A 21,344-nucleotide genomic window follows, 5' to 3' on the forward strand; every position below is an offset into this window, starting at 1 on the left:
GCGTAACAAAATTATTTTGATTCATCAAGAACGTCGTGTGGTGCGCGAGTCTCTTTTTTTGTGTTGAAAAGACCTTCCCATAGCTCCGTAGCTCGGAGGGCTCGACGTCGGTTGTTTGTGTGTTAAGCCCTCTCCATAGCATCGTAGCTCGAGAGGCAACGAAAATCAATACCTTATCTAGCTAACAGAAAGAAGATCGGAAAGCACTTGATGATTGAGTTCGTCGCGTCTATTCCGTAACAAATTCATGAATTAAATGATTGTATAATTAAAAATCAGACTACGCTATCATTGCAGCATGGCGTTTAACACCTCATTTTATAAATAAATATTATTTGGTTTTATCTTTCCACAGCCGGCTGTCTAAGATTAAACCATTTCATTAAAAATTTAACAACAGTTAAACGGGAAATGTCTCATCCGCAGCAACCGATTGTTTGCCTTGAGAATAAAATATAATACCTTTCAACAAACACTATGATTTTGGGTCGCATCATCATCTTCTATGATGAATCCTGACCAAATTATCCTGTATTAAATTATGATTTTTTTTTTGCATTTTTTGATGTTCCAATTTTAAAGTTTTTGAATTTTTAAAATAATTTTTGAGATTTTTTATTTCTGAATATTAAAATTTAGAATAATAGATCGAGAAATTACAATCGAATGATATCAATCTACTATGTGGTAACAGTTCATAAAAACACTCAATTTTTAGTTTTTTGATGATTTTTGAAGACCTCAGTAATTTTTAATGAATTTATATCGCTTGCAAAAAAAATTGAGTTTTTCTTCCAATAAACAAAATTATGATTTTTGGGCATTCCTGAATAACCCTGACTCAAAGCGGTTTCTAAAACACCCAAAATCCACAAAAAAAAAACTCCTTTAAATTTAATGTCAATGTTGAACATGACGATTTTAGGCACCCCTGCCGTCCTCTTCAATTTGACAGCTGCAAGCAGCCAGACAGCAAATCGCATCGACGGTCGCGGCCATTCGGAAAAGGATTCGCGGTTCCAATCGCGTCGAATTTACCCCGTTATCGGAGCGCCGTATCGTTAAGCGCGCGTGTTATCGGTTCCGCTGGACGCAGCGTGGCCGAAAGTGGTATCGGTTCCCGGGGGAAGTGCTCGATTCGAGGTGAAAATCGCCTGCAAAGTGGTGTGAATTTTGGAATTTGGATTCTGGTCGACATTTCGGCCACGGCCAGTGGTGTTGGTGTGACGTGAAACATTTCACCGCGCGTGTCGTGAAACATTTCGCGCCTTCCTATTTTGACAGCTCCGCGAAAGCAACAACAATCACGCGAGGCAGGATTGTCATCAGCCTCGTCGTCCTCAGTTCGGAAGAGGAATAAATTTTTATTATTTTTTTTTTTTGTTCTTGTGGCTTCGGAGTTTCGGAAATTTGCCAGTTTCGGGACGCGGCTGGCACGCTTAATTCGGTCACAATTTCGAAACGCAAGCGAGACTCGTTGGGTGCCGGAGGTGGTGGTGGTGGAGGCGGAGGAACTGGAAGTCGGGACCTTCCCGGAAAGAGACTAAAACCAGGTGCAGGATCTAGCAGCTTGGAAGAGCACCAGCTGACGACGTCGGCGGCCATGAATCTGGCCGAGAACGACCGGAAGAGGGCCAACTTTTCCGCCCTCAGCAACACGAACGGAGCGGTGATCAAGATGACCACCAACACCGGAACCGGGAAGCCCGGGGACATTAAGAAGATTGTCATCAAAAACTTCAAAAGTAAGTACAGCTTTAACCCTCACTGCGACGCGGTGACGAAAACAGCGCTCAGAACATAAGACAAAACAAAAAAAAAAATTGCGATTTCTCGTCGAAAATAGCTTACCTTGAAGGTTTTTTTTTGCTGCTGCTGCCTTCTTTTCATATACGGATATGCTCCGAGGTGGACTTGTACACATAAAGTGTTTAATTCTGCTCCACTTGTCGTTGCCGCCGCCGCCGCCGCTGTTGGTGGTTTGTATGACCTCCCCCGCCTTATCCATGCTGTGCGAGTAGTCGATACGAAAACGATAGTAATTTGCAGACTTATTTGAATGGAAGTGCATGTTTTGCAACATAAAAAATGTGGTCATATGGGTAGCCTAGTAATATTAAAAAAAAAAAATACTAATATTAGATATGTGTAAATCAGAGCGAAAAACCATGGAGTTTGGAAAATTAACTAGATTTATGTGACAAAAAAAAAACCTTTAATAAAGAAGAATGTATGTATTCTGAATTATTTTCAAAGATTTTCAACGATAACTGAAACAGTGCCAAAATCCTGAAGCGATGTTTTCAGCATACATTTTGCGATTTTCCCCATATAAATTTCAACGATAAAAAGCGACCCTTAAACCTTAACCGATTTGGCTTAAAATTGACACAGCTACTTATTTTTTAATTTTCGATTTTTTTATATGGCTTAGCTGTCGTTCTACGCATATCTGTCCCATGTAATTTTTGGACGATTTTCACTTTTTAACATTTTCAAGTTTAGTTTGTCGTATACTTTAAGAAAAACACATAAATCTAGTACTTTGTACGGAAACTCGTTAAAAACAACACCAAGTCTGTTTGTCCCATCCCCCAACTCAGAAGTCGGTCGGAAAATTTCAATCGTGTTTTTCTTCGTTGCACTTTTTTGAACATGGGACAATTATGTGTAGAACGGCAATTAGGGGGCAAAAAATACATTTTCTGAGACGTCATGGTGCAAAATCTGGTTTAAAAGACAGGGATTTAAAAAAATCGTGTTTTTTTTGTGAAAAATCTGAAACCTGGACAATGCCCCCAACGAGAAATTTAAGAACACATAAATTTGAAATTATGAATATGAACGAAAAATCAAAAGTCGCTCTAGGCGGGGTTCGATCCCCCGTCCTTAGGATTGGTAAGCAAAAATGCTAACCACTAGGCCATGACGACTTGGTGAGCGTAGACTGGAATTAGGAATACTGTTACAGAGAGCGAGTTGTGGCGCTATAACTACGGCAAATAGTGTCCAGGGCATTCGTGGAAATACAGTGTCCCATCCCAGAGGTTCCCGGAGTACCAAACCTTCTTAGCATGGTGCTCCCACCGAATACAACCAAATCTCGGAGCGTATGGTGGTGTGTCCCCACGCTTCTTCCTCCCCTGTCGATTCAGAATTGTGTTGTTGTTCGAACACTCAGTGCTCAAACTCAACCCAATTACGAGTCATATCTGCGATACGGCTTTACGCAGTAGGCCTGGCCGCTTTAACGCTTGTGATGTTTCAATGTATTCCGATGCAATGGCGCACTACAAATGTTAATAAATGACAAGAAGAGTGCTAGGCGTCATCTAACCTAAGGCACTCTCCAGGATCCCTTCGAAAGATTGGCTGCGCTAGGGTCTGATTAGATTAGATTAGATTAGAAAAATCTGAAACCTGGACAAAAAAAATATGATCGAATTTGCTATCTAAAAATACTTAAATATTATTTTGATGGAGTGTACAATTTTCAAGTAATGGCTAATTTTAGGTATACATTTTCGATTTCTTTTCGATTTTTCCCCTTTATTAAATACTTCTTGCAGGCCAAGGGCGAATGATGCTGATGATACCTCTTCAGTTGACGCTCAGGCGAGGAACATCCTGGAAGCAGCGTCACTGACTACGTCTGTAGTCCTGTTAGATCATTCTTGATCAAGACAGTATAGCTCTGGTTCCTTGCAAGTGTCCTATTTTCTTACCTCCACGTTGGCTTGGTTTCGTCATCATGATGACAAAGTGTGACCTTGCTGGTGGCCTGTGGAAACGGCTCGTACAGTTTTGACCAGCGATGGTTAGAGTCGAGACGGCTGAAAGAAAGGGGCGCGACAATGTGGGAAAGGGAAGTAATTTGCGATTGTAGACGGTATTGTTTTGATTCGCAGTATGTTGAGTCAACTGCTGTGGATGTACCTGAAACATCGCACAACGGAGTTTCTCTTCTTTCTGTTTTTATCTACTATCTATCGTCCATTTGTTTTCGATTTTACTTCCTTGATTTTCTTATCTTAAAACGCGTTTCCACTCTATTTACTAATTGATGCTGCTGTAACAAACTGTCTGTTTTCTCTAAATTTGGCAGCGATGTCAATTTTGTTTATCTTTATTTATCCATTTGAATAATTTTTCATCTGCCCTATAAATTGCACTTAATACAATCTAAGCTTGTTTTTTACCTCTATTTAACTTTTTTATCTACTTCATAAATTACTATCTTTCTTTTACTATTGATTCTTCAAATAGTATATTTCTTTCACTGTCCATTGACAAGTGAGGTTCGAGCCCTTACTCAATTTATGGAATGGAAACACCGCGACAAAAGAAATAGCAACATATAAACACGACTCAACAATAGGGAAGATTTCAGGAAAAAACAATACACAGTAAATAACAATTAGTTTTTAAATTCAAACTAAAAATATAACAGTTTTTGCTTTAATGAAAGTTGATAGGCACACTTTAAATGGTTAGGCGCTTATACTTACATCAAACCTTACGTAATGTACCACCCCCGGCCGAGTTAAAAGGCGTAACCGGAAAAGAAGGTGTGCATTTGTTTGTAATTCAGTTCAGACTCGATTATCTAAAGCCTCGATTTTCCGAAGTTTCGATTATCCGAAGTTCCATTATCCGAAGGTTTGTTTGGCACTTTTGATAATCGAATGTCCATAAAATGTTTTTTTACATTAAACTTTAAATTATCACCCATTTTAGTCAAATTTAAATGGTTGATTACTTTTAAATTTGAAAAATCGAATCACGAAAGAAATATTATTGCTGTAGTCAAATTTTTGATGCTATGGGCAAAAAAAGAGCGAGCCGGTTCACTGCCATTTTACGCATAATTGTCCCATGCTCAAAAAAGTGCAACTGAGAAAAACGCGATTGAAATTTTTCGGCCGATTTCTGTGTTTCTACGCATAATTGTCCCGTGGGTTCCTATTCGCCCTATGTGTCCCTAATCGCCCCAGTTAGCAGTTTATCACCCTTGTTTATGATTCTCTGGCTATACAACAGGTAAACAAGACATAATGCTTAGTAAAACTATTGATTCCGTGTAAGAAAATACTTGGTGGGACAATTATGCGTAGAATTTTAACGATGGGACAAACAGACTTGTTGTTGTTTTTAATGAGTTTCCCAACAAAGTACCAGATTTTATGTGTTTTTCTTAAAGTATACGCCAAACTAAACTTAAAAATGTCATAAAGTCAAAATCGTCCAAAACTGACATGGGACAATTATGCGTAGAACGGCAGTTCACTAAAAAGAGCGAACGAACCATGGATCACACAAAAAGAACCGCGGTTCTTTTTTAAACTCCGGTCTTTTGAAAGAACCGTTCCAAGATAGAATGATTTTTCAACTTGTTATAAATATATTTACCGAATTTCGAACAAATTGTATCACAAAATTTGTTTTTAGAATTGAAAATGCAATTCTCAATTGAAAAATAATTGCTTATAAAAATTAATCCCAAAATAGCATTGCTGCCAAAAACCACTTTAAAGTTTTCAAACTTATTTTCAGTTACCTACTTTTCTTTAAAATTCCAATAGTAAATGATTTTTTAAACAAAATGAAAAAGCTTTTCTTTATATAACTGATCGTACATTAAAGTACCCTGGGCTTTGTCATAATGAGTGTCATAGGTTTGATGCTTGTTTGGCAAAGAGTATGATTTGATTCGATGTGGAATTAAAATCGAAGTGTTCACTATATTGCTGAAGCTTCCATTTTTACACATGGACACCACTTCATGCTGCGAGAACCCACTTTGGCGCAGTCTCAGGGCTTAATCGATGGCCGGTAAGCTGTCATCGAGACAAGGAGGTTCTCTGATAGTGGAAGTATCACATTTGTACAATGAACCGCTACATATGTGATTTTTCCCTATCTTAATGTGGGTGTCAGGTTAGGATGCGGGTTTAAAAATAGTGTTTGAGAATTTAGGATTTTAACTATAAATATCAACTTTTATACTTTGCCTTTAGTTATTTAGGGACAAAATTAGTAACAGTGAATTTAGTAATTCTATCAGAATCGGTGATTTTCATTCAAGTAGCATAAAAACCATTCTGATTTGTCAAAATTTCCATAGAGTCTCGATCAATCAATAGTGAAATGATATCGGACTAAATTCGTTGATCTGTTGAACTAACGGTTGTCGGATTATGATTGTATCGACCATTGTTGCGAATCGAGGATCTACTGGAATTCTGACGATCAAATGGTCGTCTCTTTTTCAATTCACGACTTGTAAAATATCAACTGTTTTTTTTTTTTGTTTTTTTAAAAGAAGCCAGACAGGTTTTAAAAGAAACGTTTTTTTTTTGGTTAATAATTAAAATGTCGGGGATTTGAGATAAGAGTAGCTTTCGAATAGGTTGCTTTAAATCTTGTATTCAATTCAAGTTAGGTAGTTATCCGCAAATGAATATTTGGACTTATATGAATAATTGAACATTTTGGACTTATGAATAACACACAACTGTGCATTTATTCTAGAGTCAGATCCATACAGCGTCAGTGTTTATTTGGTCGAAGTGTACTAATTCATTGGCAGATCTGGCTCTAGTTGTAATGTACGACAAGACTACTGACGGACGTGACAGGACGAGGGCCCAGTTTAGAGGTTTCGACATCAACGATGTGCGGCTGGATCACCCTCCCAAAAAAAAAAAAAAAATAACTGATCGTACATTAAAGTATTATCCGAATACAAATTTGAGTATTTAAAATTGCATAGCTTGTTAAATTTAACCTAAAATCTACTAAATAGCTGAGAGATTATGGAAAAAAATAATAGACTTCATCGATTATATCAGAATTTAGAAAAGAGTTCGCAAAATCACAAAATTCTTAAAAATATCCTTTTTATCAAAATTTTGAAAAAAAAGCGTTCGCTCCTAAAAAAGAGCGGTTTTGCCCGTGAGCTACGCGGCCAAAATGGCGGTGATGAAATATTGAAAATGCATTTTGTAATTTAATATGCAATCAACTATTATTGTTTGCCTAAAAGGGGTCACAGAACGCGAATTTGATGTTAAAACAAGAAAATTTAAAATAATAAAACACAAATTTTTTTCGTGGTTTGGATAATCGAGTCTGGACTGTGTTTCATCATCGCCATTTTAGCCGCCATCTTGGATTTAAAAATTCTAAATCACCTTAAAGTAATTTATGGATTATACTCAGAGGCGACGCGTGGCCAAAATGTTTACCTGTTCAAACAATCTTTTTAGTAATTTTCAAGTTTTTTAGCTCAATCACATTTAGAAAATATCTTTTATACATAATAAGAAAATATTAGATGATGTTAGTAATATTGTTGTGAGAACTGTTGATCAAATGATTTTTATTGAAATAGTAACTTTTTCAAATTACAGCAATTATTATTCTTCAAGAAGTGTAAAATTGAAATGATTTTTACATTGTAGTTTTCTATAATTAGCTTGTTTTGTAAATAAAAAAAAACTAAATCAAAACTTGAGGCGTAATCCAACCACAAGTTTTTCCCTGGAGTTTTCTTTAGAATGACTTCTCTTATGTTCCATTGGATTAAATTGGAGCAAAAAAATTCTCACTAAGCAAACATTCCGGATCTTGACCATTCCAAAACAATTAGGCCATAAACATTGTATTTTAAGTTTCTCTTCAAAATTTTCTTAAAAAACTAGAGGGAAAAAAATAATATCGATGAAAATTATGAAAATCTACAAAAAAATAAAATAAAAAACATCACTTTATAAAATTTTCCCAAAAAAATTTAAACGATCAAAACTCAAGAATTCAAACCAAGTACACTCAAACCCCGATGGTTTGACACCAACTGTTGTCAAACGAACGGGGTCACTTTTTAGTTTGACACCCCTTTTACACGAAGTTCACACACACTATCATACGTTTGTTTTGATAGTGTGCGTGCGCGCCGTGTAAAAAGTGACAGTTCGTCACTTTTTAGTTTGACTTTGACCAACCAACGGGGTACAAACTAAAAAAGTTTCAAACGAAAAAGTGACCAACCACCGGGGGTTGAGTGTACACATTATTACGACAGCTTTATTTTGATTTTTATTTTTGGACAAACAACATGTAAAGGAAATTATTGTATGTTTTGTATTCACAAAAGCTCTTCATATCGTGCGGCCCGAGGCCAAATGAGAAGACACTAGTTAATATAACACGGATTAAAATAGGTCTTTATTCTACGAAATACAATGCAAGAATGATCTTCGACAACTGGGCGTTTGACTTTTTAAGTTGTTACTGCTGACGTCGCAGCTGCTGTCAGGCCAGCTGACAGCTTGGAGCCTTCAGGTTGACTGCGGTTGTGTTGGTTTCAACCGTCTGTGTTCCCAGCCACAACATCTCCCCCTCTGAAGATCGATGGTCCGAGTCGAACTGGAACAACACTATTCATCAGGAAAAGCTGTTATTTTCGACGACCATCGAGCGTAGTTTGGCCATCGACGGTGACATACAGGTGGACGTCAAGGTCGAGGACGAGGACGGTGATGCAGATCAATTCCTGGTTCATGATCTGGCTGTGGGGCACGCTGTGGTTGGACGACACAGCGAGTTGTTTTGCTCGCGACTTGGGTTGCACACCATCACGTTGTGACGATCATTGTGTACAGACAGCAGTTGAAAAGTACACACAGCTGATCGACCGAATCTGCCAATCGTCACCTGCACGTGCAATTTGTGGAAATTTTGCGTTGGACACGTGTGGCAGGTGGCAGGATTAGTTACGGCAACCAAAATCGACATCTTGTTGTTTCTCCCTCCTCGGAAAATGTTGGAGGTGTGCTTGGGAGAGCTGGAAGTGCACAATGGAGGCGGCCACGGTGGAACTTGTTCTAAGAACGATACGGAGTTACCTTCTTTCGGCCGCAGTCCTCTGATGCCGATGTGCAGCTGAAGGGAGCCATGCGCGCTGGCTACGACCTTGCTCGGTGATGATAAAAACTGCCAACTCGTGTAGTCCATCGGGATGATGTTTATCTGCTTGTGCCGACCGAGATCCTTTGGGGCGGCATACAATGTCGAGCAGATGAAGGGCAGTTCCCGATGCTGGTCCATGACGTCGGCAGTAACTTCATTCTGCGCGGTTGTCGACGGAGGATCTTCGGTGATCAGGTGGTTGTTTGGGTTCGCTGGCTTGGGCAGGAGCCGCTGACCGGAACTGTCCACTTGAGGGAGTTGCTTGGGGTCCTGGACGAGCTTCCGGCGATCGTGATCGTCGCCGACGACGTCACTGAGATGTCCACCTGCTGGCTGCGGAGTGTGCTCGGCAGCTTCAAGGTCTCGCGTTGGTTGAGCCGGACTTGCTAGCGAGGTGGATGTGTCGATGGTATGTGCCCTCAGATGCGATCGATCGTTCTCGGATGGTACGGACGACACGGGGCACATCTTGATACTGCTCTGAGGAGTTGTTAAGCGGGCCGGTTGGCAGGGCACTAAGCTGCAATGCGCGGCCACGGTAATCTCACTTTTATGCAGCTGCGGGACCTCGCACATAGAACGGAGCGAGGAAAATGGCGCGGCCGCCATTGTTGATAGAGCTTGCTGGAGATGCTGCTGCTGCTGAACCAGGAGGTCCATCATCGACGAACAGCGGAGCATCATCTGGTCGAGGGAGAGCATGGGCTGTCCGGGACTTGGGGCGTGATGACAGGGGCCTCCCGGATGGACGTTGCCGTACGATGCCGCTTGAGCCGGACCCGGGCCGATGGATGCCAATCCGTGGAACATCGCGATCGGTTGTTGATCACCGGGAAGTGCGGGGACACCATGTACGGGGCCAGTTGATCGGTGCTGCTGGCCGTTGCGCGATGGCTGCTGGTCGTGGAGTTCCGGGCCGACGGGAAAATGGCCGTCCACCGGCCGCTGCCTGACGGGAATCACGACGCCATCGTGGATGCACCCAATCAACGGCGGGTTGACTGGTGCAAATTGCATTTTGCTCCTCCTCCGCACGTGGGAATCTTGTAGTGGAGATATCGACACTACAACCACTTCTCGTCGCCAATTTTGTATTCACAAAAGCTCTTCATATCGTGCGGCCCGAGGCCAAATGAGAAGACACTAGTTAATATAACACGGATTAAAATAGGTCTTTATTCTACGAAATACAATGCAAGAATGATCTTCGACAACTGGGCGTTTGACTTTTTAAGTTGTTACTGCTGACGTCGCAGCTGCTGTCAGGCCAGCTGACAGCTTGGAGCCTTCAGGTTGACTGCGGTTGTGTTGGTTTCAACCGTCTGTGTTCCCAGCCACAACAGTATGCTTGGTAGGTTAAAGATTTTGTTCTATTTTCTTCCAAATTATTTTGCAAATCTGTCGATGAACTTGCTTGCTTACTTTTAACTGAGCTATTTATCCGAGGGGCGGGACAGTAGTAAAAAATTTAATAATTTAATTAATTAACTGCTGAAATTAATTAATTAACGAGAAATTAACGATTGTTTACGATCAAAACATCGCCACCTATTTTTACACCACATTGATTTGACAGTTCGATATTGCGCACAATTGTTGTTGTTGTTGTTGTTTTTGTTGAGCCGCAAGCGGGAGAAAACTTTTTCGGCGTGCTCGACACACCAACCATACCATATCCGAGCGGAACGTCATTGTGGTCGAGCTGCGGCTTCCCTGAGAAGAACTCCAGCCCTTAATCAACTCCAAGTTTTGCAACCCCGTTGCTACCATACAGATGAATCGTCTTCACGTTCACGCCGAGCTATCCCGTTGGAATAACCGTTTCGCTTACCCAAAGAAGAACCCTGTACCAAAAAGCGCATCTTCCGGCGAAGTGCTTCCTTCGGTAAACAACATGCTCAAGTGTACCGTCTGCGTGTTATCTTCCCTGTGCGATCACGTTCTGGCTGCTTCTTCCATCGACGTGGACGAGGACTTGCTATAGCAAGTACTATAGTACTTGTCGCAAGTAATGTTCTGCCGCCGGAAGAAATCCTGCCCGCCTGACAACAGGAATCGGGCTTTACCGGCCAGCAACGACGCGCTAGAAGAAATCATCGATCACAGCGCTCTCTTCGGTCGACCTGATGCACGTCAAGATAAAGGTAGTTTTTGAAAATTTGGTGAAAATGCAGCCCATAACTTTGTTTTCTCTGCACCAACAGTGAACGATCAACTCTTCAAGGCGTCATATCAGAAACGGTTTCTGCTGGCGGACGCTTTCAACAATTCAGTCCATGTCAACCGAGAAATGCCACGTTGGATGTAAGATGATTGAAAAGATGGTGAAGAAGCAGTTACTAATTTCGCTATCACCACCCACAGACCAAAATTTGGGACCTGTCTTTTACCGCCATTCCCCCCAAGTACCAGGAGGCCTGCCAGAAATGTCTCCAGCTGCCGGCTTGTTTCGTCGATGTGAAGCTTACTGTTGCTTTCCCAACACTCGCTGCGATGTCATACGACCCGGCCCCTGTTCCCGGAGGACGACGCCATCCTTGAGGATCTGGTCTTCTCAGCCGACGTCGTGATGTCAAACAATCATGAACGACCAGCTGATCGTGGGAAGCATAAACACAAGCAGAAGATAGTTTATTTATTTTTTTTTAATTCAAGAAACTCATAGCCAAAAGTATCAACACGCAGCTAAATAAAAAATACGAAAAAATAATTGAACTTCCATGTCCGCCAGGAGCCATCCGGCCACGGAGAAATTCCTTATTCGAAGAGACTGAAGCCCATGTTGTCATGCTCCTCGGTTCGGACACTTCCTTTTTCTTTTCCTCCTTCTTCTCCTCGGTGGCAGCGGTCGGGTAGCACCACCGGATGGCATCTCGCGACCGGAAGCGATCAGTTCCTCGACGAACTTGACCTTCTCGTTAACCACCTTGTTGACGCGGGTCGTGTCGGCCTCGATACCGACTGAGCTCAGGAACTTCTCGGTGTAGGCGTTTCCGGCGAGGCAAAAGGTAAAATGCAGCCTCGTTCCGTATTTTGTTTAATTAAAAAATGACTTGAAAAATAAATATCTGGTGTTAATATTACCCGAAATAACCTCCACCGGTAGGATTGAAGGATGTTCCCCTGCGGTAAACAGGCCCGGCAGGAAGTGTAGATGAACACGGTCATCGTTATGTCTTTAAGGAAGCTGCAATTTCTCCGAGAGAATGAGGTTCATACTTTCGATGAACATTAAATTCACATTGGAGAATGGGTCCATTCTTTTGCAGCATCAGGCAACCGGGATCGACTAATTCTTTCCAGAAACTGTCTTTAAAGCAAATTTGAAATAAAAGAACGACTGACATCGGCACATTTTTTTTACCAAAAACAAATCAACACAAATTTGACAGACGAATGCATGAAGGAGACGCAAAACAAATCAATGTTTTCGACAATGTAGGTTGGGCGCTGTCAAATGTTAGTTGGCAAGCGGAATTTAATTCCTTAATACATTAAATGCGATAATTAAATATATTAAGCCCAGTTTCACGCCCCTCGTATTTATCACTTTATTTCAGTTAAAAACGCTTTTTGGAAGCAACATGCCGTTCTACTATTTATAAAAATTAAAAAAGTTTTACAAAAAATATTTGAGCGAACACGCCAGATCGTCTTAGAATCATGGAACAGCCAAACGCATTCGTATCCATAAAGCTCTCAATGAAAATCTAACGCGCACTGAAAATTCTCCCAAGCAGCCGCCAACCTGTCCGAATTTCTCCGTGCACGAGTTCCCATACAACGCAATCTGGAGTTTTCTCTCTCTCTTTGAACTTTGCTCTCTCCGTGCTCGCGTCTCGGCTCGCGCGCTTTTATGTCGACTGTGCAAAAGCTTTCATGCACACCCTGAACTACCATATTCATACCGTCCAGCGTGTACAAATAGGGGGGTCTTTCTGTGTATTGTTGGATGCGTTGTATGGGAACTCGTGCACGGAGAAATTCGGACAGGTTGGCGGCTGCTTGGGAGAATCTTCATTGACGCTCTATGATACGAATGCGCTTGGCTATTTCATGGTTCCAAGAAGAGTTAGCGTGTTCGTTCAATTATTTTGATGAACATATTTTAATTCTTTCTTCAGAAAGAAATCAAAATGATCACCTGTCCTTTGAACAGGTTGAACAGGTGGACGCGACGCCTCTGATTATACTTAAGCTCAACAATAAAAAAACACCGAAAATCTATTTTTTCGTGGTTCGATTTCGAGTCTGGACTGAAAATGAAAATGAAGTCTACCGAATAACATTGTATATTCAAGTCATTGGAAACATCCAATCCAAACAAACCAGGTTTATAACAAGGTTTAACAAGGAGAATTTTCAGCGATCCTTTTTCGGTTCAATTGATTTTTTTTTTTCAATTAGAATTAAATTATGAATATGAACGAAAAACGATTCAATTAAGGAGGGATTCGAACACCCACCCTTGGATTGGTGGGGTGGGTCTCCTCACAATATCCTCTACACAATACGGTATGTCCACGCATCCTTCCTCCTCTGTAGATTCTGTGAAATGTGAATCTTTTAGAATCCTCTCTGCGGTAAAGACAACGCGGTATGGCTGGCCGCTTTAATGATCGTGTTTTAGTTCGGATGTACTATAATTACCATAATCACACGCTTTCCAATGACAACATTTTCACCAAAAACGGTCAAAATCTCTTTTTGCCTTCCTCACCTTACTGATGAAAGGCTATAAAATCACTCGGAAAATGAACTTTTTAATTAGACCTCCTAGACCTACCTTCATTTGTACATATCGACTCAGAATCACCAGCTGAGCAAATGTCTGTGTGTTTGGCTGTATGTAGACATGTGTACCAAATCGATGTCACTGGAATATCTCGTCACAGGCTCAACCGATTTTGGCCGGAATGGTTTTAATCGACCCGTCTTAACGTCCCCTAAGTTGCTATTTAAATTCATGCAGTTTTATCATGTATTTAAAAAGTAATGTTAAAAAAACTGTTTCATATTAAATTGAAATTATGGTAAAAAGGGTGGTTTTTTCATGAAACCCTCACATGTTATATATTTTTAGAAAGCATATGAGAAGACCTTTTAGGTGCAGTAAAAATTTTCAAGATCTGACTTACCTATCTTAAATTACAAGCAGATTAAAAAATGGTCTGAATTCACATAACCTCAACTGGTCGGGTCTGATCGCCACGAAAAAGCCGTGTAGAGGGATGCCATTTTCCTCAAAGGCCGTAGGTCTGTAGGTAGTCTGTTTTTTTTTACTCATCACTTATTTTTATTAGGGGAGATCCATAAACATGTGGACACTTAGGGGGGTTGGAATCACTATGAATGAGAGGAAGGCACCAACCACCTAAAGGTGGATTAAGTAACGTTTTTTTTCAATTGTTCACAAGGATTTAACTTAGGACAATGGTCGAAAAGGAGACTTTTATGTGGACTTGCCTAGAGAATCGATTCCCGCTATAACTTTATGAAAAAAAATTTACGTTTAAACCTTTAAAAACAGCTGTTACATATATAGAATTAGTCTCTAACCACTTTTTGATCCGAAGCAACAGTTTTACGTAAAATAAAAATATTTGAATTACTTACGCTTTTCTCAAAAGTAATTATCGTGTGCAAGCCTAACCCGACAAACTTCGTCTTGACTTTTTTTTGTTTCTTAACGTATGACACGTAAACGTAAATTTTCCCATACAATCAACAAAACCATCCAAATTTTTAATATATATATATATATATTGATGAGTTCTTCAGGAAAAGGCAAACCCATTTTTAAATATATTAGGTAAATAGATATCTTAAAATAAAATAAATCTACTACACTTGAGTTTCAACCTATGCAGTGCCGTTATGGAACGCAGTTGAAGCGATTAATACGCTCATTTTCCGCGTGATTTATGGAATTATTACCGCTCGACATAAACAGCAACAAAAAGCGCACAAGCAAATAAAAAGCGGGGCAAAACACTTTGCACCTTGCTTTAACAGTTGTGTGTAGTTGCATTGAGCGAAGGTCAATCTTTTTTTTACTGCTTGGTTCATTCGTGGCTTTGACTAAATTTGTAACGTTTTTTTGTTTCTGCCTTCTTCACAGCCAAGCCCACACTACCGGAGAACTACCAGGAGACGACATGGCAGAAGCTGCGCGAAGCGGTCATCGCCATCCAGCTGTCGAAACGGATCGAGTACTCGCTCGAGGAGCTGTACCAAGCGGTGGAGAACATGTGCTCGCACAAGATGGACTCGCAGCTGTACGTGAATCTGACGGCGCTCGCGGAGCAGCACGTCAAGGCCAACATTACGCCGTTCATGGCCGAGTCCATCGACAAGCTGGTCTACCTGAAGAAGATGAACGACTGCTGGCAGTCGCACTGTCAGCAGATGATTATGATTCGCAGCATCTTCCTGTATCTGGACCGGACGTACGTGCTGCAGAATCCGACCGTCCACTCGATCTGGGACATGGGGCTGGAGCTGTTCCGGGATCACATAGCGATGAACACGCTCGTGCAGGCACGCACCGTCGAGGGGATTCTGATTCTGATCGAAAAGGAACGGAATGGGGATGCCGTCGACCGGGCACTGCTCAAAAGTTTGCTCCGGATGTTGTCGGACCTGCAGATCTACAAGGAAGCGTTCGAGCAAAAGTTCCTGGTCGCGACGAAGCATCTGTACCAGTCGGAGGGGCAGGCCAAGATGGAAGTGCTCGAAGTTCCGGAGTATCTGCTGCACGTGGATAAGCGATTGCAGGAGGAAAATGAACGTCTGCTGCACTATTTGGACAGTTGCACGAAGCACCAGCTGATTGTGACGGTCGAGCGGCAACTCATCACCGAACACATTACCGGCATCCTGCAGAAGGGCCTCGATCAGCTGTTGGAAGAGAACCGCCTGACCGATTTGACGCTGCTTTATTCGCTGTTTAGCCGGGTCAAAAACGGAACCATCGAGCTGTGCGCGTCGTTCAACGCGTACATCAAGAAGAAAGGACGCACCATCGTCATCGACCCGGAGAAGGACAAGTCCATGGTGCAGGACCTGCTGGACTTTAAGGACAAACTGGACAATATCGTGACCAAGTGCTTCGACAAGAACGAAAAGTTCTCCAACTCGCTGCGAGAAGCGTTCGAGTTCTTCGTCAACCAGCGGTCCAACAAGCCGGCCGAGCTGATTGCCAAGTACGTGGACATGAAGTTGCGCGCCGGCAACAAGGAAGCCACCGAGGAGGAGCTCGAGCAGATCCTGGACAAGATCATGGTCCAGTTCCGGTTCATTCACGGCAAGGACGTGTTCGAGGCGTTCTACAAGAAGGACCTCGCCAAGCGGCTGCTCGTCGGCAAGTCGGCCTCCGTTGACGCCGAGAAGAGTATGTTGTCGAAGCTGAAGCAGGAGTGCGGCGGCGGTTTCACCTCCAAGCTCGAGGGCATGTTCAAGGACATGGAGCTCAGCAGGGACATTAACATTGCGTTCCGGCAGGTGAGTTTGTGTGAACGATTCTGAAAGTGACTTCTAATGACACATTTCCCCCCGCAGTACATGGCCAACTCGGAGGGCAAGGAGCTGCAGAACATCGACCTCACCGTCAACATCCTGACGATGGGCTTCTGGCCGACGTACCCGGTGATGGAGGTGACGCTGCCCCAGGAGCTGCTCCAGTACCAGTCCATCTTCAACAAGTTCTACCTGGCGAAGCACAGCGGCCGGAAGCTACAGTGGCAGCCCACGCTCGGCCATTGCGTGCTGAAGGCGCGCTTCGATGCTGTGAGTGTTGAATTTAGGATTGACGGCTAGAACGGAGTTATGAAGGTTTGATTTTGTTTTTTTAGGGCCCGAAAGACCTGCAGGTTTCACTGTTCCAAGCGCTGGTGCTGCTGCTGTTCAACTACAGTCCGACCATTACGTTCGAGGAGATTAAGGCTGCGATAAACATTGAGGTGAGCTTCGACCGAGAATTCCGCGACTTCATGATTGTAATGTCTTATCTAATTTCCAGGACGGCGAGCTGCGCCGTACGCTGCAGTCGCTGGCCTGCGGCAAGGCCCGCGTCGTCTCCAAGATCCCGAAGGGGCGCGAGGTCGAAGACAATGACAAGTTCCAGTTCAACAATGAATTTACGAATAAGCTCTTTAGGATTAAGATCAACCAGATCCAGATGAAGGAAACGGTACGATTGGAGCTTGCTTTTACAAAGTTCAAAGGTGATTCTTACTGTTTGTTTCGTTTTTCAGACGGAAGAGCAGAAAGCCACGGAGGAACGCGTCTACCAGGACCGGCAGTACCAGATCGACGCCGCGATCGTGCGCATCATGAAGATGCGGAAAACGCTCAGCCACAATCTGCTCATCAGCGAGCTCTACAAGCAGCTGACGTTCCCTGTAAAGGTAAGCGCCCCTCTCTTGTCTAAAACCAGAGCTCCGAATCTAAAATCCGACCCCCTTTTTTTAACAGCCGGCTGACTTGAAGAAACGGATCGAATCGCTCATCGATCGGGACTACATGGAGCGGGACAAGGACAACCAGAATCAATACAACTACGTCGCTTAAGCGGGAGAAAGCAACAGCAGAAATGGCAGCCAGCAGTCCCCTTTTGCTCCGTGCGGGCGTGTTTGCGGGGCGGTGGGTGTGAATGAAATCGTACGCCGTGTGCTCAACAACAAATGCAAATGTTTAATTGAAAATATTAAAGCAAGTCAAACGCGAGAACAAACACACACACACACGCTGCAAATTTATATTAGATAGAAAACGAGGTTTGGAGAGGAGGGGTAAAGGAAACGCGATATTAGAGTTCACTCCTTTCTTTTTTCTATACAAAAAAAAAGCAACAAAATTTACTAAGTAGAAGCGGAAACAAGTACTATTGCTACTGAATGATGATGATGATAATACTACTACAAGCTACGATAAGTAAAATCATAAAAAGAAGAAAAATAACTAAATTAAGTGTGTGAGTGGGTGTGATACTGTTGAGCGAAAGTGTGTGAGAATGTGTGGGGGGTTGATATGCTTGCGTGTTATTTTTAATCTGTAGTAATTTGAGGTAATGCAAAATAACAAAAATAAGGAAAACTGTGACAGCCAAACTGTGTGGGAACAGTGCCGGAAGTCATCAAACATAATTGCAGATAAACTAAGTGTGGAAACAACGGCGCAGTTAGGAGGAAAAATGATAAGAAATAACAAAAAAAAGGTAATAAAGGATAAAAACAGCTTCATGCAAAAAAAAATATTGTGCGTTTATTCTCTGTAGCAAACTAAAAGAATGTAAAAAATGTTTAAAAGATTTTTTTTTGCGTCAATTAAAGCCATTTTTGGTGCATCACCCTGAACTAGCCACCCAGCAATATTAAGGGCATCTCCACCGCAGAGATCTAATTACGTGGCAAATCTATCGCTTGGATTCCAAGTTTTAGATTTGCTCAGTAGCACGTTTCCAGCGGTGCCTATTTGGCTGCTGAATCAAGCACACTGCGGGGATCTTATGTATTAATTTTCAAATTCTAGCCATTTTCTTGATAAAAAAATGCAAAATTTTCTGAAGTCTTCAATACAAATAATTTCAAAATTTTGAAATCAAGCTTAACTTTTGAATAGACAGTTTTCCTTTTTTTAATTTGGAATTATAAAATTTCAAAGATATTTTTATTGAAAAGTGCAGAACAATTTGTTCATCTACACGTCTTTCAAGTGCCCCAAATTAAAAATAAATAAAATTTTGTTACAAATTGGAGAAAAATGAATATTAGTGTCGGAGGTCACGGTGGTTCTTACGGCTTTTTGAAAACTCACCCGAGAAATATGCTTAGCATTTCAAACACATTAAATTAATTTTTTTAAAGGTGTTTTTCTTTTAGGAATTATTTTTCAAACTCAAAAAAAAAACCTTCAGAAATCAAAATCGATTTTTTTTACAGATTTTAGATATTTACCTAAAAACAAGATTTATGTTTTTAAAAAATCTTATCTACTATACCTACCAGATTTTGAACTATCACGAACCATTTCTGGAGCAACATTTGAAAGGGGCGGTACGACATTGCTCTTACGGCCTTTTGTCGCATTTAAACTCGTGTAATGAAAGGCCGTAAGAGCAATGTCGTACCGCCCCTGGCAAATATTGCTCCTGATTTTATAGTCCCATAAGTGCATCCCCAGCGCTGGTGGCAAACATTGAAGCAAATCAAACGCAGAAAAATATTTTGTAGAATCAGCCTGTGTGAGGTTTGATTCAACAAAATTTGCACCCGACGTCAACCCCACCGCGGTTCCTGTCGCGGTAGCAAAATTGCTTGCAGTTCTTCGGAATTTCACTTTGCTAACCGGAATTCAGCCTGTTTGCTACCGCATCAAATTGAATTATGCATAACGGAAAAGTCGTGCACGGAAAAGTCGAATCAAGTATGGGAAAAAATGAAAATAGAAAAACAAATTTCAAAAATTTAAAAAATTATAATAATATAAAAAATTTAAAAAATTAAAATAATCTCAAAATTAAAAAAAATATTACTAAATTTCAATAAAATTAAAACAGAAGTAATTAAAATAATTTTGATTCAATTTTCAAAAGGTCCTATCTGCATAGGGAACTCATGACTCATAGGTTGTTTTGAAAATTTACTCTAGAAATAAAAAAATATAAAAAATAAATAATTATTTTTTTATGGGACTTAGCAGTCTAGAAATCATTAAGGCTGTTGCAAATATTTTTCAAAGTTAATGTCGCCCTCCCTCTGCATTGAAATGTTTTGAATTTTTATGAAATTCCAATGTACAGCACCGCAAAAAAAATATTTTTCGCAAAAAAAAAAACGTCATGCTGAAAAGTTCCACTTTTCCGCACTGAAATCGGTGCTGAAAAGTTGAACTTTTCAACACTATTATCGATAAGTAACATTTTAAAATATTTTTTTTTGTTTTGAACGGTGAATTTACTAAACACATGAATGTTTGACATAAAATTCCATTCAAGAAGCGTTTTTCGGAATTGCAAAAAATGTTGTAAGGAACTCGTTGCAAAACTTGATTTTTTTCAGCACTCGTCGTATTTATTCAACTCGGTAAACCTCGTTGGATAAATGTACGACTCGTGCTGAAAAAACCTTCTTTTTGCAACTTGTTGCATAAACTACTATTAAAACACTTTTTTAATTAAAATATTGAAATCATGGCTCGTAATTTCAATTTTTATACTTTTTTATTTTTTTGCCCTCCCTTCGACTTTGGTCAGAGTCGAGGGACATAAACTTCAAAAAATATTTGCAACGGCCTAATAACGAAAAATCCAGATTCAAAAAAAGATAAAATTTGAAATTAATCTTCAACTAATTAAAACATACACAGAATCTATCATTTAAAAAACAAAATTTTAAAATCTAAGAGTTTCAGAATTTTTGAATTTAGAATTTTTTTGACTTTAGAATTTTTGGATTTCTGAATTTTGAATTTCTGAATTTTTGAATTTTTGACATTTTGTTCATGTTTGCTTTCACAAATTTGCTCTCGAGTTTGCATCTGAGTCTCCCACCGCGCGTAGCAAAGCAGGTATCAAATTTGATCTCAAGTTCATCTGTAGAAGAAAAATATGTGTCGGTACCTGTCGGGTACTCATTTTCTGATACCCGAAAAGTACCAGCAAGCCGGGGGCAAAGTTTTGAATGCGTGTTTCGGAGATTTTTGTATGTCTGCTCTTGTGTATGATTAAAAAAATCAAAAAATTAAAAATTCAAAAATTCAAAAATCCAAAAATTGAAAAATTCAAAAAATCAAAAATTTAAAAGCTTAAAAATTCAAAAATATAAAAAAAATTAAAATTCAAAAATTCTACAATTAAAAAATGCCAAAAATCCAAAATTCAAAAATACAAAAATTCAAAACAAAAAATGCGTTAAAAAAGCTTATTTTTTAATTTCTTGTAATTTTTTTTTTTCTTATTTTTTCAATTTTTCTTTAATTTTTTTTCATTTTCTAATTTTTTTTATTTTTTTTTTAAGTTTTTCCATTTTTTTTTATTTTTTTTATATTTCTAAAATATTTTTTTTTATTTTCTTCATTTTTTATTTTTTTTATTTTTTTTTCAATTAAAAAAAATACATGCACAATTAAAAAAACAATTCCGTGCATGATTCAATTTTCCGTGCATCTTTTCATTTGCCACGGTAGCAAACCAGCAGAATAGTGGGTAGCAAAGCGAAATTCCGAAGAACTGAGAGCAAACTTGCTACCGCGACTTCCGCGGTGGGGTTGACGTCGGGTGCAAATCAGATTTGCCTCGATGTTTGCTACTCGCGCTGGAGATGCACTAAGCGCGGTGGGAGACTCGGGGGCAAACTCGAGAGAAAATTAGGTGG

The 21,344-nt window shown here is 40.5% G+C and overlaps 2 protein-coding genes across 3 annotated transcripts; both read left to right on the forward strand.

Moving 5' to 3' along the window:
* Nucleotides 1-959: 959 nt before the first annotated feature.
* LOC6042812 (cullin-4B) lies at nt 960-18,213 on the forward strand. Its single transcript, XM_001870775.2, has 7 exons — nt 960-1,745; nt 15,092-16,473; nt 16,531-16,758; nt 16,824-16,931; nt 16,991-17,161; nt 17,226-17,378; nt 17,446-18,213. The coding sequence occupies exons 1-7, from the start codon at nt 1,604-1,606 to the stop codon at nt 17,539-17,541; spliced, it is 2,280 nt and encodes a 759-aa protein (XP_001870810.1). The 5' UTR covers nt 960-1,603; the 3' UTR covers nt 17,542-18,213.
* Nucleotides 10,637-11,675, forward strand: LOC119768771. Of its 2 annotated transcripts, none has more exons than XM_038259854.1 (3): nt 10,637-11,114; nt 11,175-11,274; nt 11,335-11,675. In XM_038259854.1, the coding sequence occupies exons 1-3, from the start codon at nt 10,982-10,984 to the stop codon at nt 11,429-11,431; spliced, it is 330 nt and encodes a 109-aa protein (XP_038115782.1). In that variant the 5' UTR covers nt 10,637-10,981; the 3' UTR covers nt 11,432-11,675. The 2 variants fall into 2 exon arrangements, with proteins under 2 accessions (XP_038115782.1, XP_038115783.1); XM_038259855.1 differs by having other exon boundaries at nt 10,645-11,114; nt 11,377-11,673.
* Nucleotides 18,214-21,344: the final 3,131 nt, after the last annotated feature.

Source organism: Culex quinquefasciatus, chromosome 3 (genome assembly GCF_015732765.1).
Source record: "Culex quinquefasciatus strain JHB chromosome 3, VPISU_Cqui_1.0_pri_paternal, whole genome shotgun sequence".
Taxonomy (NCBI): domain Eukaryota; kingdom Metazoa; phylum Arthropoda; class Insecta; order Diptera; family Culicidae; genus Culex; species Culex quinquefasciatus.

Coding starts and splice junctions, on each gene's coding strand:
- LOC6042812 (XM_001870775.2), top strand. CDS start 1,604: ATGAATCTGGCCGAGAACGACCGGAAGAGGGCCAACTTTTCCGCCCTC. Junction 1,746..15,091: donor TGTCATCAAAAACTTCAAAA/GTAAGTACAGCT, acceptor CCTTCTTCACAG/CCAAGCCCACACTACCGGAG. Junction 17,379..17,445: donor AGCTGACGTTCCCTGTAAAG/GTAAGCGCCCCT, acceptor TTTTTTTAACAG/CCGGCTGACTTGAAGAAACG.
- LOC119768771 (XM_038259854.1), top strand. CDS start 10,982: ATGTTCTGCCGCCGGAAGAAATCCTGCCCGCCTGACAACAGGAATCGG. Junction 11,115..11,174: donor TGATGCACGTCAAGATAAAG/GTAGTTTTTGAA, acceptor CTGCACCAACAG/TGAACGATCAACTCTTCAAG. Junction 11,275..11,334: donor CGAGAAATGCCACGTTGGAT/GTAAGATGATTG, acceptor CACCACCCACAG/ACCAAAATTTGGGACCTGTC.